Source organism: Anguilla anguilla, chromosome 15 (assembly GCF_013347855.1).
Source record: "Anguilla anguilla isolate fAngAng1 chromosome 15, fAngAng1.pri, whole genome shotgun sequence".
Lineage (NCBI taxonomy): Eukaryota > Metazoa > Chordata > Actinopteri > Anguilliformes > Anguillidae > Anguilla > Anguilla anguilla.
In genome coordinates, this window is record NC_049215.1 from 7,054,440 (window position 1) to 7,071,452 (window position 17,013).

The 17,013-nt window shown below is 42.5% G+C and overlaps 1 protein-coding gene across 4 annotated transcripts; it reads right to left on the minus strand.

The window, feature by feature from the left end:
* Positions 1–1,304: 1,304 nt before the first annotated feature.
* On the minus strand, positions 1,305–12,640 carry si:ch1073-416j23.1 (rac GTPase-activating protein 1). Of its 4 annotated transcripts, none has more exons than XM_035392951.1 (18): positions 12,483–12,640; positions 12,050–12,120; positions 10,524–10,609; positions 8,936–9,138; positions 8,714–8,850; positions 8,545–8,617; positions 8,292–8,345; positions 7,902–8,000; positions 6,970–7,111; positions 6,495–6,640; positions 6,172–6,336; positions 5,971–6,066; positions 4,799–4,997; positions 3,638–3,743; positions 3,034–3,166; positions 2,684–2,810; positions 1,948–2,059; positions 1,305–1,748 (listed from the first exon to the last, which is right to left on the minus strand). In XM_035392951.1, the coding sequence occupies exons 3-18, from the start codon at positions 10,603–10,605 to the stop codon at positions 1,694–1,696; spliced, it is 1,929 nt and encodes a 642-aa protein (XP_035248842.1). In that variant the 5' UTR covers positions 10,606–10,609; positions 12,050–12,120; positions 12,483–12,640; the 3' UTR covers positions 1,305–1,693. The 4 variants fall into 4 exon arrangements, with proteins under 4 accessions (XP_035248842.1, XP_035248844.1, XP_035248843.1 ...); XM_035392953.1 differs by having other exon boundaries at positions 12,050–12,142; XM_035392952.1 differs by lacking the exon at positions 12,050–12,120.
* Between the last annotated feature and the right edge of the window lie 4,373 nt (positions 12,641–17,013).

A 17,013-nucleotide genomic window follows, 5' to 3' on the forward strand; every position in this document is an offset into this window, starting at 1 on the left:
CTGTTTATTATTTCAATCATTATGAAATTATTTTTAATCTCTATTTATATAGCCGGCTCTAGTATTACAGAGAATTTTAATAGACATGCAGGATTTGGCTAAATGGAATGTCCACCGGCATTACATTCTGGTGTAACCATGCATATCGGCAACCCCCTATTTAGGGTTCTGTCACCATTGTGATGTGTTGACCCCTTATTGGATACAACACTATCACATTTTCATTTAGGACATTCTTAGCCATTAGGAGTGGCAATGGGGGGGGGGGGGGTGCACAAAATCAGGGGGCAGTTGCCGTTATAGGAACAAATTCCAGTAAAATGCACTGATAGGCCAGTGCATTTAACGGCTTTGGCCCATCGTGGGAAGAAAGAGCATACTTTTTTTACCTTTCTTTTTTTTTTTGTTCAAAACTTATGTTCAAGTTGCATTAAGGCCCACTAGAAAAATAAAACAGGGTGGGGCTACAGTGTGTCCAATTTTAATTTCTTTAAAGTTTTTTTTGGCACAACATGTAGTACATTCCAAGGTTTGATGAGGTCTTTGATGAAGCACCTGCTGTCACTGACGTTACCGTAACTGGGCAAGGAGAGCTCAGCAACAGGTCTTGACAGGGGTCATCTCACATTTCATTATAACAGCTGACAACGATCAGAATCTTGATCCCAGAACATTCTAGAATCTAGATTCTCACACTTTGTTTCTCCCAGCATTTGGCAGTATGGTTGAAATTCTATAGATCTAGCCTATAGGCTACAAACCACACTGTAGGCAATATTACATTGATACTCCTCATCCAAAACTCCCACGGGAAGCAGTAAAAATGGAGGAAATGCAGAAATAAACAGGGAAAGTCAAGGAACTGCCAAAAATGGCAAGAATCACCCACAACCAATGTGTGACACCCACAACTTCCAGGACAAACACCCAACCATATATTTCATTGATTGTAAAAGATTTTTTCCCCTCCGGTATATATATATATTTTTTTGGCCACCACAAATGGAGGTAATTTAAATATTCTGTAAATATTTTTGGTTGGTTTATCACACCCCCACCCCCCACCCCCCTCAATTTGCATTTTAATTTCAAATACGACCGGATTACGCATCCATAGACAAGATGCAGTAGCCAAAGTTTCAATTTTTACAGCTGGTACCTCAGCTAGACCAGTACTGGATACCATGTACACCAAGCCTTTCTGTGTGTGCATATTAATGACCCAATTACCAGTGATCTCTACACCTTAAGAGTCCCAGTTTTGTTACAGTTAGTGACATTAACTAAAGTGGACCAGTCTCAAGTGGTTTTCAATGCAGTTTTATTTCACAAATGCCCCAAATAAACCCCAGTGCTCAGCTCCCTTCAAGGAAGCCCAATGCCAAGTGAAAATTATTCTACCATACAATGGATGAATGGTCTCACTGAATTCTGAACGCAGTGCATTAAATTGCAATAGGTAGAATACAATAACAACTGAACTGCAGGGTTTCCATCAGTTCGATCATTAAGTGCTGCAAATAAATACTTTGGCACACCATTCAAGTTACCCACATAGAAAAAGAGTACCCAATATAAGTCTTAGTGATCCATGCAGGTTATTCTGTGATCCACAGTGACATATAGAAGATATAGGCAATGTAACACCATCCACAATTTAACACGGGGTAGAAAGTCTAATTACAGTACTTAATTAGCTTGGAGAAGTAAAGAACCTTTTCTTGCTCGGATCAGTCTTGCACTTGGCCCTGTGAAAAAGTACCATCACACTTAAAATTGCTTGTGGCGGTTAGTACGTTTACATTACAATTACTGATCCAAACTAAATTATGCAGTACAGTACAGTACCTGAACTGTTAGGCCAACAGGCTTCACAACTTGCAGTAGGGATATTTCCCCCCCCCCCCCCCCCCCCCCCTTCCATTACATGATAATTAGTGTGCTTACGGGTTGTTAAAGGCTGTGCCCAGGGTCTTGAATTTGCCCTTCAGAGAGCCACTGGCGGGGGTCTTTGGGTAGTGGCTGAGCTCAGGAGAGGTCAGCGGTTTGAACAGTCGATCTAAAGGAGGCGATTCTGTTAGAACTGAAAACTCCCAAGCAGATGATGATGCCAACGTCAATGAAGGCTAGATACTTAGCATTCCCCATTCGGCCTATCAACCTCTAAACCTTAAGGTCTTGTTAAGATTTTTCAATCTAAGAAGTTCTGGTGAGATGATAACGATAATAATGATGATAATGATAATAATGATAATAATAATAATAAAGTTGCCCAAATGTTGCCCCAGCCATTGTACTACAGCAGCGGTGCATGAACTATTGTTTGGGTCATGGAAGACGTCTATTGGGTCGTGAATCATCGAATGAATCATTCGACTACGCTTTCTGTTATTAACCGCCTGCTAACTTTGTCCTTTCATTTAACTGTTAGGTATTCAAAACATGGCTATTGTCAGCAGTTCAACCATTATTTGTTAATTAACGTTTATTAAAGAAAATGACATCAGTTTAGGTCATGAAAAGCATGGATTGATATCTTTGGGTCATCCCTGAAAAGGTACAGCACTAAAAACCGTACAGCTGAGGGAGATAGATGATCAGTACGCACCCTGAAGGTTGAGGTAGCTGGAAACTTCTACACAGTGACTCTCGGGGGCTAACGGCTACGCCGATCACTTCTCACCTCGATCCTTGCTGTTGCCGTCGTTATTGATGTTGGCGTCGACCACGGAGGAGATGACCTGGTCCCTCTCCACCATGAGGAGGTTCTTCCAGTACTCGCATGGGAAGGACAGCATTCGGGCAACCACCTGGGAAATGAACCATGACCATCAACACATTAAATCAGCCAAGAATGGCACAAATAAAAAAAAAATGGAGTAGAATAAATACATAATAAAATTTAAATTTAAATTGAAGACACATGGAATTTGAAAAGTTGAATAAAAAGACAACTGTGCATTACATACTTTCCAATAATATTTGTACTGTGATTAAGCATGCAAATTACAGATATGGCTTTCAGACACCAACTTTGGGCTGGATGTTTGTGTCCTTCATGATGGTCATGGGGGAGGGTTCTGGCATGCCGTGTCCGACAACAGTGGGTCCAAACACCCGGGCCAGGTTGTTGAGATCCATTTTACACAGCGGGCTCTGAATCACCCTACAGGGAAGTCAGAGGCCATATTCACAGCTACTCAGATTCATTACAGGGAAATCAAGTTCTCCTGTGAATTCTGTGAAGCTACACCATACATTTCTGTCTTTGTAAATATGGAGGGGGGGGGGGGGGGGGGGGGGGGAGAACTAATTTCAAATAAGTTTGTTTTCAGTGCTAGGCAAGTGAGCAGGCACTGTATCGAAGAGACAAAGTCAATCAATCAATCAGCCAGTCAGTCAGTCAGTCAATTCCATCTTGAGAAACCATTGAGGAAGAATCCTCATTTACAATGGTGTCAGCTGACTGTGATTGAAACACGAAGACAAAATTGAAAGACAAATAAGTCAACAGATGTGGCAACCCTCCAGGAAGAGCACAAGAGATACCTGGTGGACGTTGGCACCACTGAGTCACTCTCTCACATGTGCATGCACACACGCACGTGCTCTCACACACGCACACACACACGGGCACCTCTGTAGGTGCAGCATGAGGAAAGCCAGTGTGTCCCTGTTGGGCTGTGGCAGGTCTCCAACGGCCTGGTACATGGCTGCAGCGCTGTTATCATCGTCCAGGATCTCTGAGGGAGAAACACAACCCCAGCACCTGTATCAGACCCACTGCCCTGCTACAGCAGCCTGGAAACAGGCCTGGAGAGACAGCTGCAACGAGCACAGAAACAAACACAGGGGTGCAAACGGCCTATGGCGCAGTCCAAATCGATCGCGTCCAATCAGAGCCCTCTCTGATTTACACGCAGGACTGAAGTGCAACAATTACCGAGAACACCAACCGGCCAATCGAAGCACGTTTAGCAGGCCGGCTACACTCTTTGGAAGAGGCGCTGCAAAGACGCCTTGAATCTCTGACACATTTGCGCGCGACTGCCAATAACGAACAAGGAAATGAAACATCACAGCCCCCCTGCCCCCCACCCCCCACCCCCCACCCCCCAGACACCAGTTTCAATTTATCATTTAAAAGGATGTGCGGGGGCCCGGGGGTCAGCCTGCTGAGAAACAGATTTACTTAGGATAATGCGGGTCATGCTGGCACATCCCGATCGCTCCTCAATTCCACATTTATACTGCTCGAGTGCACAGACGGGCCCCAAATTAATATGCCGAAACATGATATGAAATCCGGCTGGGCGATAAGCCGTAATTGTTCTGCCGTCATTGGGGAAACGGGCAGATATCAGTCAGGAGGAAATGACCTGTTGGCCTAAATGAGGGTTAACCGCACACGTCTTCCTCCTCAAATGAGAAAATGATGTATTCCCAGCTAGCAACGCAAGCCATTACTGAAAATTCTCATTCAAACCATCAAAACCATTTTTCTGTCGTGTGTGATATACCCGTATTATGCTTCAGTAGCATTTTGCCAATGCATCCAGTAAATGCAGCAAAACTTGATGGATTTAAAAGGGAAACGTAAGAAACCGACGGATTCAAACAGGAAGCGTAATCGAGGGGAAATGTAATTTTACAGCTGACAGTAGCTTCACAATCAGAAGCGCTCTTGCTAAAATCTCCATACATCCAAAGCAGCTTAACTGAAGGAGTACACGGTTGCCGGAGCTGCCGCTGATAAAAAAAATAAAACAAAATGAAAAAAAAAAAAGAGGAGGCCAACCGGAAGCTTCCATGAAGGCTCTGTGCAGCCTGAAGGTGACGAGAGGCTCCTTGAGCTTCCGCAGGAAGTCTTTGAGGAGCCCGCAGACGACGTGGATCTCCTCCACTTTGCCGAGCGCCAGAGGCCCTTTTCCCAGGACGTACTTCTCCCTCAGCTCCTTCACCGCACGCTCCCCTCCAGGCACCCGGTAAATGCCTTTCTGCATCGCACGGGCACAGAAAACACCAGCGGTAGGCAAGATGGTCTACGGTTGGAACGACCCAAGTTGGGCAACAGCAGAGACAACCAAAACAGCGATTAATGCTGGAGACAGGGCTGTGGTGGTATCAGAATTTGCAAAGCTGATTACACCGTGCTTAAAATAAGAAACAGTTAAACCAAGGCAGGGGACACGCATTTTCCTTTGATTCAATTTTTATTCAGACAATTTTAACTCAGTGTTGCACACATTCGTTACTTTAAAAAAAAAATTACACATATACACTTTCCATTACAAGCAGTGTAAACAGCAATGCTGCATACAATAATTATAATAATACCTCATTTATACAGTGCTTTTCTCACATTGAAACTGCTTTACAGTGATGAGGGGCAAACTTGACACAACCACCGCCAATGTGTAGCACCTAACCGGGTGATGCATGGCAGCCATATCAGCTGAGGTGGAGAGTTAAAGAACTATTTTTTAGCCAAATAAATAAGGGGACGATTAGGTGGCAGGTTGAGAAAGGCAGGTTTTGAATTCAGCCAGGACACTGAGGAACCCCCTATTCATTGCGATGAGTGTTGTGGGATCTTTAATCACATGACCACAGTGAGTCAGGACCTCAGTTTAACATCTCATCGGAAAGATGGCGTCACCTACAGCACAGTGTCCCTATCACTGCACTTGTGCATTGGGGTTTATTCGACCTGTGGGAAGAGCACCTCCTACAGGCCCACCAACACCACAGTAACTAAATTTTCCAAGGAGGTCTCCCATCCAAGTGCTAACCAAGCCCATACTTGCAGGCTTCAAGTATTCTATGATGGAGGCTAAAACATTGATTGGCCAATAAAATGCTTTTACGTCCACTGCAAAAGAACTATATTTGGTTCAACTTGGTGAGACACTTGACAGCACCACTCATGTTTCACTGATGAAAGACCAGCCTCCTGGCAGTAATACTTACTTCTTCAAGTCCCCTCTTCTCAATTTCGTTCACACACTGTACAATCAAGGGAGGGATCCGAGGCTGAGTGGCAGGAGCAAAACTCTCCAAAGTGTCCTATATGGGGGGGGGGGGGGGCAGGGGGGAGGAGAACACTTGACAATGTACATATCTGAGAAAGCGTGTGAAAGAGAAAGAGACAGAAAGGGGTATCGGCGGTACCGTCAGAGCGTTAGGGTTGGGGACGGCAGCGCTGGGACTGCAGGTCTGCGAGCACATGTATTTACACTCTGGATGCGCCACCAGGCGGCAGTCCCGGCACTTCGCCGCAATCTTCCCGAAACGGATCCTCTTCCCGCAGGGCACGCACACTTCAGGCCGGATCACCTGAGGAGGACTTCAAGGTCAAACAAGCTGCCTCCTCCCCCTAAACAGGCTCAAATACCCACAATGTACATATGGCCAGAATCCTGGTGCGTGCTAATGTTATTTGGGAATTTTACATGTGGTGACTGCAATGTGGCGAATCCAAGAAAACTTCTTACCGTTTTGGATAAGAAGACGTGGTGCGCTGCTCTGTCTATGGTTGGAGTGAACACCTGATGAAGTTTGGGGTCCGTGGCGGTTACCTCCATCTCGGTGACGATCTCTGGATTCATCTCTTCTGCTGGAGCCCAAACGGAGGTTTGCTCTGAAAAAGGTGCAAATGAGCCATTTATAATACAATTGTATAGAGAACCGCACACTGACCAGTGTGCAAGGCATATACAGTGTAGCTGAAGTAGAGTGTACACACCAGAACTCAAAACAAATATTTTTAATGGGATCGAGCTACATTTCAATTAATAGCAGATCTCGGTCAAGTCAAAGGTTTGATCTGACAGAGATCCACTATAGATCAAAACATTCTTCTGGTGTGCAGGCTCTACTTCAACTCTAACAAAGGAGTCATTTCCCACAGGACACTGGGCTAGTTTTCAGGGGACAGGGTTTAAGGTTTGGGGGTTGGGGCTCCATTACCTGCAGCGGAAGGAAGGCTCCCGCTCCTCAAAGTCTTGACTGTTTTCTCCGGGGTTTCTTGGGTAATGTCTATGACCATGTGAATCTGACCTCCACTCTCAGGCGTCGTCACTGAGGCTTTCACTATAGTAGATTCGATTTCCTTAAAAAAAAAAAAAAAAAATGCATTAGTCTCGTTGAAGACATTCTGTTTTGAACTCTTATGCCCATACTGCAAAAACCAAAACAAATAAGTCTTGTCATAACAAGTAAGACTTAAAATTCTGTCTTAATGAGACTAAATTAATTTATGAATTTCACCCTCAAATACAAAATATTAGCTTGTTTTTTAAATTACAATTTGCTTGGCACATGAAACTCTTACCCCATTGGCAGATCTTAAAATGAGTCAAATTGCCCCACCTCTTAGGGAATCTTTTTTTTGTCTTATTTAGCAAAAGTATATATTAATTAAAATAAGATTAATTAATGTACAAGACTAAAAGACTACATATTTTTAGGTTTTTACAGCATATTGGGTTGAGCATTTCATCATGTGGCCACAATGTAAAGACTGCTTTAGTGACAGTTTGCCTGCCATTGCTCTCAAGGAGCATGCCCTCAAGTCTGTGGAGAGCTAAGACTGAGGAAAGGACAGAGAGAGCAAGGTGTCAACCACAGTGTTTCTAACTGAGCAGACAGAGTGAGAGAAGACCACACCCAGCAGAAGGAGTGGGGACTGATGAATGAGATCTCTGATAGGAAGTGACATCATGCCACCGACAAACAACAGGAACTTCAGGGAGGCCTTTTTACACTGGCACCATCTTAAATCCAGGAGCCATTTCCCCTCCCCCCCTCATGTCCACCTAAACTACCCGGACTGCTCATCATTCCTTCAACACTTCCATCTAAGAGGAGCAAATATTTAATTTAAGTCAGAGTGCGCTCACCTTCTCCACCGGTCTCTCCCCCAGCACGTCTCCAGGGCGGCCACTGACTCTCCCCCGTTTCAGGACAGGGGGGCCCACACACGGGCCCATGGAGGAGCGCTGGGGGTGGCAAATAAAAAGTGTTCATCAGGCTTGCTGAACAATTAATTTGTGAAGAAATTCCACAGTGATTTTTTGCTTTTATTTGGCGGTGAATGTTAACGGCAGCTATTGAGTAAATTCAGCCCAGCGGTCTTACTCACAAGTGCAAAGGTAATTCCTCCAGATATCCAAACGCTTATTTAACCAAACCCAAGCTCTAAATCAGATCCCTAACTCACTGCAGTACACAGTACAGTGACCCCAGTGGAGACTGTGGTCTGTGAAAGAGGAATGATGGATGGGTCTTACCCTTTTCTCCCTGGCTCGTGACTTGAGTGGCTTGACCACAGTTGAGTCCAGGTCCTGTTTCAGATCAAACACATGCATTTCTTCTTCTACACAATCTTTTCCTCATTCTGTCAGGAGCACTTATTTTTGTTAACATCTTTTTATTTATATTTTCACTAGTACACATCAAACTAGAAGGAGTTAATGCATTTTTTGCAGGCTTTTACATGTATTATAATTATTAGGAAGAAGAAGATTTTAAATGGTATCATACCAGGTCATCATCAGTTCTGTCATAACTAATGTCAGTGTGAGACAGGAAGGAAGACTCGTCAATCACAGATAATCTGGGAAGGAAATAACAGGATCCATTCCGATCAGTAAAAAAATGATAAACCGTTAAAAAAACGTAAAGAGAAGAGGGAGCAGTAGATGCACGGTACCTTCTGCTTTTGTGCTGAGTCGCGTTGCCTCCTCTGTGATTGAAGTTGGCCAGCATGGACCTCTGCTCGTCGTTCAGGCAAGCGCTGGACTTGGTGTCGTGCACCAGAATATCGCAGATCAGCTGCATCTGCCGCTCCTCGAAGAGGCACACACAAAGGGCCCGTGGGTAAAGTAAAAATTAACCTAACTATCTGAATATGCCGATTCCACGGGGGATTTACCAGGTACTGGTAGTCTGCCTCGGCTTTGTGCCGTTTCTTGATCTCCACGTCCACCTGGTTGCGGGCGTGTTTGAGCTTGACCTCCAGCGCCGTGCGGGCCACCTCCGATTTCACCAGGGTCTCCTTGTGCTTCTTCAGCTCCTGGTCCGCGAGCAGCCAGCGCCTCCTGGTGGCCTCATGGCGCTTCACCACCTCGATGAACTCTGAAAGGGAGCAGCGATCAGCTAGCGGCACACAGTGGCTCTGTCAAAACAGGTCTTGGTTTGTATACAGTACCATTGCACAGGAAAGAGGATGCAATTTCAACATGCCTAAGTTAGACTCTCTAAGAGTCCGTACAAGAGTACCTGGTTAGGCGGGGTGGGGGGGGGGGGGGGGGGGGGGTCCTGTCTTCCAACAAGAACAGGGTTTAAGAAGATTGTGTGTGTCTCTTTACATAGTTTGAAACGCATTTGTGAAATTCCGTTTCAGAGGCATATATAGCAGTAAAAGATACTATTCTCCACTATAATATGCTATTTAAGGTCATATGGTTTGTATTCCAGTGGATTCTGTCTCAGTGCTTCTTCCAAAGATTTTTCATATGCCACGGTTTAAAATGGTTCTCAATGACCGCACCACAGAACAACCCACGGACCTGAGCGAAGAGAAAATGACAAATGAAGGTACGCCAACATTTAATGCCAGAGTTGAGCTCCTTTTTTAACAAAAGCAATGCATACATTGCTTCCCATCCCAGAACACAAGCCTCTGGCTGCTTCAGATGGTAGGTCTGGGTCTGGCACACGGTGGAAAATGGCTCCATAAAAAAAAATGATTTGAAGGACTGATTTTCTGCAGTTTCAGGGTGAGCGGACATAGTGGAAGAATGTAATGATAAAACAAGCTTAGCATGATGTGCGCATGCGTGCTAGGTGCATAATGCATCGGGAAATGGAGTTAGTCAGCGGCACAAAAGGCACTTCAATGCACCGGTAACTCTCTTCCAATTACAGCCATCCAAGGAAAGTAGACACGCAGAATTAAAAACATACATCTTAAGAAAAGGAAAGGGCCATTCAAGTTCAAAAGACGATGACTGAAAGGGAAGTAATAAATAAATTGCATTTTAATGTATTTTGTTGCATGCAAAGCAAATCAAATAGACCAAAAATATCTTGAAATGAAATGCGTAACATATAACAAAAATTTAAGTCAAAAAGCAATATTCAATATTAACCACGGTGTTTAGAACGAGAGGTCATGGATTACTGGTTATCCAGTAATGCAGCTCGATAATGGTCAAATGAACGCATGTTCTAACTAAGAGCCTCTTAACAGTCTAGTTGTGGTTGCATTTGCAGTCTGTATTCACAACTTAACACTATAATTTCTGCTTTATTAGTAGAAGCTAGAGCAAGTCCTCGTACATTCTGCCTCATACAGGAAGATGCAAGCACTGGATTTACATATACAGGCACATTCAATTGTGATTGCAGAGTTTGCATTTTAGCCGCAGGTAGTTCCACCACTGTAGTTCCAAAGTACCCAAGGCTGTGACTCTGCCTCGCCAAATGGAAGGGCTTTCGTTCAGGGCATCCGAACTCACCAAGTTCCACATTTGTACTCTCAGATATAGCAATCCTCTGGAGACACAAGTTCAGAAGCTGTTGGATGAAGACGGACTCCATTCGTCTGCAAGAACACGGTAAAAAGGCAAAGGTTTCATAAGTCCTCACGCTGTAATCTGGGAGTCATTAAGATCACATCACAGTGACATGAGTATGCAGAGGACGGTTGCTACAATCTGGAACAGGGGTCCTCACTCTTATCCAGAAAGGGCCGGTGTGGGTGCAGTCTTTTGTTCCAACCAAGCAGTGACACACCTGATTCTATTAAGGTCCTTAGCAAAGAATACTCTAGTGGTTGATTAGTAGAATCAGGTGTGTAACTGCTCAGCTGGAACAAAAGCCTGCACCCACACCGGCCCTTTCTGGATAAGATTGAGTACCCTTGTTCCAGATTGTAACACATTGAGTCAAATATTAAAAACACAATTCAGTCACTACCTGCCAACACAACCAGAAATTAATATTTTTGACCCAATCCAGTCAGATGTGACATTTTCTACAAAAAAATACCCATAATCATGATTAATCCTGTAACCTTGCAAGAATGCAAAATTTAAGAATAAACTGCCACCAGAAATTAAGCCTTCTAGAGAGGCCTGTGCACATAAATACAAAGAAGCAGATGTTTTTTTGGGGACCACCTGCATTTAAGCAACCAAAGCAAACATTCCAACAGGGAATGTAAAATAATAATAATAATAAAATTTTAAAAATGAAAAGGGTGTGGGGGGGCACACGTGGACTTGGAAATACATCGAATCAATACATATATCTACATTATGAAACAATTAATGGTTTAAAGTATTAAACAACTCTAGTTAGTAAATATAAACAGGTTTGTTTCAATCTGCCAGGTATAAAATTACAGACAGTGACAGTCAGGATCACGTGACACACTGTAACCAATGTTAGCAAATAAAAAGGGCTCAAGAAATATGACGCTCCCGTTTAATAGGAATGTCATGAACCTACTCATTACTACTGCCGTACGAAAGCGGTATTTGTTTGAATAAAAGGAATAACCTAATTTCGACAACGCCAGCATACTAATGACTTTAGACCAGTTCAAAATGTAGCTAATGGATGCATGTGCAGTACATAGGCGGTGCAGGGATCTCGTTTTTCAATGAGTAAGTAATGTTGGGATAAAATGTATCAGCAAATAAAAGACTGTTTAGCATGGAGAGATGAGACCGATGCCTATGGGCTATCTCCCGGAGTGGACACAGATGCCCAGTTCCTTCTGAACACCTGTCGGCTTGTAAACTGAAACTAAGAGCTTAGACTAGTTATTATTCAGCACAAATAGGCTACTCAAAATTATCACAATATACATTGTCTGAATTTAAGCGTAAGGTTAACACAAGTAATCGGAAAATAAGGGTGCCACACCAGTCTTTGTTGTGCGTTTTACAAACACGCATTGTTATTCAAAATAAATAACTTGGGTCTTCAACAAAGTAAAAAAAAAGACATTTAAAAAAGCAATTGAATGTGTCCTTACGTTTGCTAGATTTTTCTCCCGTTTCTCAAACAGTCTCTTCGTGCCTGAGTCAAGATCCGCCAATACCTAGGCTACACCAGAAAATGCGGAGGTCTGTAAATCATGGTCCGAAAGTGATTCGAAGGCGACATTATTGGATCTCCTCATCAAGAGATTTAAGTTGATGTCGATTCACTCGCATGATTTGTTTAAATGGGTTCTAATAAAATATCTACGTTTTCAGTATCATTAATCTAACTTTGTAGGCCTGCATGAACGCCCCTGAAATTACATTTTAATTCCGACAGTACACGATTCATTCTCTACTGTCGATTGAGCGAGCGAGGAAAGTAATGTCATGCGAGCTTACATGTCAGATATGATTAGTCATGCCTAGGCTGAAACCCAAAGTTTGAATTCCAACATATTAAAAACATTACTGAAGAAACCTCACCTAAATCTGTAACTATGGCAGTAGCCTCGCGAGCCAGTCTCTTTTTTCACTTCGTTCAACAGATGGCAGAGGATCAGCGAGCACGCTACTTCAGCAAATTCGAACCCAGCTGTTTTCTCCCTTGCTATAATACAGGCGACCTCACTGTGGCGTCACTGGCGTGCTTACGGTTCAGAGAGTTTGTATAGGAACCGGAGAGGGTGGGATGGGCCAGGCGGCGAAGGACCCGGATGTAACTGGAAACAGCCGACTAACAGAAGTCCCAAAAGTAGTCCATACCTATACCTCCGAGCTTCAAAATTCCAGTGGTCAAAATTGATTAAGTGACCATCTCCACTGAGGTAGACTAGGTGAAGTGTGTTTTTTTTCCTTTATTGAATGGATGGTATTTCAACATCAAACTCAAAGTGAATTGTTTGTAACAGCTAATAGTGGATACCATGTTGTTTTCCACAAGTATTAGTGTTTGGCTATTTAGTAAATGGAAGATGATAGAACATGGCAATAAATAATTAGTATATGTCACCATACATAGGCCATGACATATTGCAGCAGATAAGCTGATTGATTAAAATATGAAATCCAACACTGAAGCTAGCTGGCAATATTATTTAGCTAGTTGGCTGAAACATTAGAAAGGTAAGCTAGATGGCCCAGCAGCAGCCACACTGCAATATTTTTGTAAACATTTTCTTCAGATTTTCATACAGACCTATCTTATGTCCCTTTCTGCAGTTGTTCCTACGACACACAAAGGCACTTTCGTCTGCTGGCCAGCTGTCCCTCCTTTCTCTGTCACACAGCTAGGAATGCACTGAAATACAACGTGAAGGGGACATTTCATTGTATTTGTAGAAAATTCCAAATTGACCAGTTCAGCAGAACAATTTGGGCAAATGGGACATTTGCTGCAAAGCAGACTGGCCATTCTCAGCAGTGCAGTTTCTATGTCTTGGAACTCCAATTACTTTATATGGGGAAGACCGTATGAAAGTATTGATTTACTGCAGATTTGCCTGAGAAATTAAACCTATTTTTACAATCTGCTTTTATAATAATAAACATAACAACCATGAATTGAGATTCAAAATACCACGAGGGAAGTTTTATTTTGCCAACAAAAGTCCAGCATTCCCCACTGACTAATCGGGAGCTCCAATATTCTGTGCACACAGCCACTGACATGCACAGTACACAAAGTACAGGCTTACTTCTGGGTGTTCTACAGCTTAAGTTAGCTAAGGATGTGCTTTTCTGCCTTCTTATATATATATATATATATATATATATATATATATATATATATATATGCATTTAGTTATGAAGGAAGCTTACATGTGTGGAAAATGTGTGAAAATAGTCATTTGCTTAAGTCACACCATATTGAGCCACAGGCTTGATTGGCCTGTAAATTGAGGTCTTTCCACAATATAATTATACGCTTTCACAGTTTTTATACTGTCATGCTCAGTTAGAGCCAGTTAGAGGAGCACTGCCGCAGCAGGCAGCGCTTCTTCACAGGAACAAACAACTGGAGTTATCATATGTAACAGTAATAGCTCGGTTTTAATGAAAACTCAAATGCTTTTAATCCTCAACGTAGACCAAAATAGTTTCAATGGCATACAATGGAGTTCGATATTATTTCCAAATGACTGGGATGGGTAGAAGTATTTAATGCACTTATACAATATATTAATCAAGGAAACATTTCTATGAGGTGAATATTCTGTACAAATAAGAAAAACCGTGGCCTGTTAAAAGTTTGTTGAATAAAGATACATTCTTCGGAAATCAGCAGTACAAGAGATGTTTTATTTGGACATAGAATCAAGAATCCAGATGGAACTGGACACAGGATGAGTTTCACCATAGCTGGGCTGTCATCAATAATAGTTCTGTATTGTTATTCTTGTGTCTTTTATGTCTTATTTATTTATTTATTTGCTCATTTATTTATTGTTGTTTCTGTTTTAGTTTTCATACCTAGCAAGGACAATGTAGGAAAATATATTTTTGATGTAGGAAAAATGACAAGCTAAGATTCGCTGTTATCGTCTGTAATTTTCTTCAGCTTTTATGCATGCGTCTCCGGCTTGTGCGAGCAATACTGAATGCTTATGCTAATTAATTTGGGGTTTGCTGAAGAAGGCTTTCTGCTGTCAGTCTGGATTCATCTTATTATCTTGAATTTTAGCACTCAGACACATTTTATTCAATTGCAGGAAGTTTCTCGCAGAGACAGGCAGTTTGTGGAAATGGAATGATTATGTATAACATTTTGCAATACAGCTTTTGTTGAGAATCACCACCAGGCCTTTCCTTTGTTGAAACCCCAGTAGGATGACCATATAAGGATTGTTAAATCAGAACTAATAACGACTGTTTCTCGCTGTATAATCAGCCTCATGCCCACATTGCATTGGTTCTTAAGTGCAGGTTGGCTGTTTGTGATGTCACTTTTCTCTCCAGTTGAGGGCACTGTAGGTATTCCCACACTGGATGCGTACTTGCTTCTTGTGTAGAACAGGCCTGCTGGTGATTAGGATACTGTTTGAGCAAAGCTTTGCCATGTTTGCTTGGCTCACCACTGCTCTGAAGAAAATAAGCTTTGCTCTGCTATCAGAGGATTTAATTTGTGTTTCGGCCGAATTGACTCTATTAAACAACGTTTATTTTTTTAAAAAATTTTCCTTGTAGGGTTTTGTGCGTAAGACACCTGTAATCAAGCCCCCCTCCCTCGCTTCCCAGGACGATGCTGTGGAAAGTATTGCGAATAATCTCTGGACTACTGTACATAGGATAACAGACAGGCCGAACCAAACTTGTTTTTACAAATCCAGTGTTGGAACTCCAGTATGAATCCTGTCCTTGAGATTTCTTAGAGCAGACATTCATTCACAAGATTAATGTGGACTCTACTTTGCTTCTCAAATTACAAGGAAATACTCCGATTTAATACAGAATTATATGCTATTCATCTGCAAGTCGATTTTTGTCCTTGGATATTTTGCTCCGTGGCAGTACCGGTAAGATAAGCAATTAAATATTTTAGCCTGGCATTCCTATTACGTGTCTTCTCAGAGAATACGTTAAGCAGGCCGCAGTTCAAACAAAGTCATTCTGAGATTATCTAAATAAAGGAATTTGCCCTTTGAAGTAAATCATATGCCCAGGTCTGTCTCTTTATTCGTGTTAAGTTGAAAAAGTGGGGTTTTTTTCTCCCTGTTTGGAGTGGCCAGTGATTCTCAGAGGCCCGGCTGATTGCTGCTTCAGTCCTGAGTTGATTCAGAGTGCAGGCGGGGGCCGTTCTCGGAGGTGAGTGCTGCCCCCCCACTGCTTCCTCTCGCTCTCCGGTCCTCCCCGCTGAGCCGTACAGTCAGCGTTTCGGGGGTAGTGGGCCCCGGCAGACTGCGGGGACACGATTGACTGGTCGCTCTGGGACCGGAATACAGTAACCCAGTCTACCCCGTCTCTGCAAATGTACGGCTAATTATGCGACACTCTGGGTGGCTGATCGCAGTCATCTGCGGCAACAGTTAGCATTTGACAACAGACGGCGCAAGGTCCACCATTACACTGAAACCCGGTGTATTAGCAGGACGAGCCATCCGTAAACCATCTTGTAGATTTTAATCTGTTTCTCAACCTTTTTCAGTGCGGTGCGAACCTTAGATACCATCTTGTGAAACCACTCAGTTAAAAAGTCTGCATTCTTTAAGATGGACCCTATACAACTGAAATAACAGTAGATTTACATTATTAACATAATTTTGGGTTGTCACCATGTTACATTCAAAAAATAGAATCACACCATAAATTAGAGTATTGGATTAAAGTTATGAACCGTTTATAAACTGAGAATGCGAACAGCATTCAGTGGGAATTCACATCATTGGAATAGAAAAACATTTGTGGTCTCAGATAAAAATTCTACTTTGCATTCGTTGCAGGATTTACAGGCAAGAATAGTTTAAAAGACGATGATCCAAATTCCATTTGCCATTCCTGGCTCACTATTCTAATTCAGAGAGGCGTGTTAGAATACTTTTTATACACACTGCAGAAATGTCACAGGACAGTTATGGGATTACTCAGCTATGTGCTACATTCAATTTGAACTGAATGTAATATAATTTGTATGCTGAATTCACTATGCAGTACAGTGCGGCAAATAAGTTCTGCTGTGGTTCTATGTAGGGATATATGAAGGTTTGGAAGAGGCGGCATTGACTCCTAAGTGCTTTCTTTATTCAGTTATTTGATCCAAATACAAACTAATAATGTTTTGCAATGAGTAAAACATGGAATTTTGCTGGCTGAAAACGCTTGCTTTCTAAAACAGTGAGTCTACTGAGAGTGAAGCAGAGCAGAAATATTTATAGCTGGCTATTTATAGCTAGCTGTTAATTTTTTGTATAAACCAATTTCTGGTTTGAGTCTATAATTTTCACTCACTCAGAATGAATTATCTAAGTACCTGTGTGTTTGGTTGTTTATCTTTTTGATTAGAGTTAAATTACACTGCAAT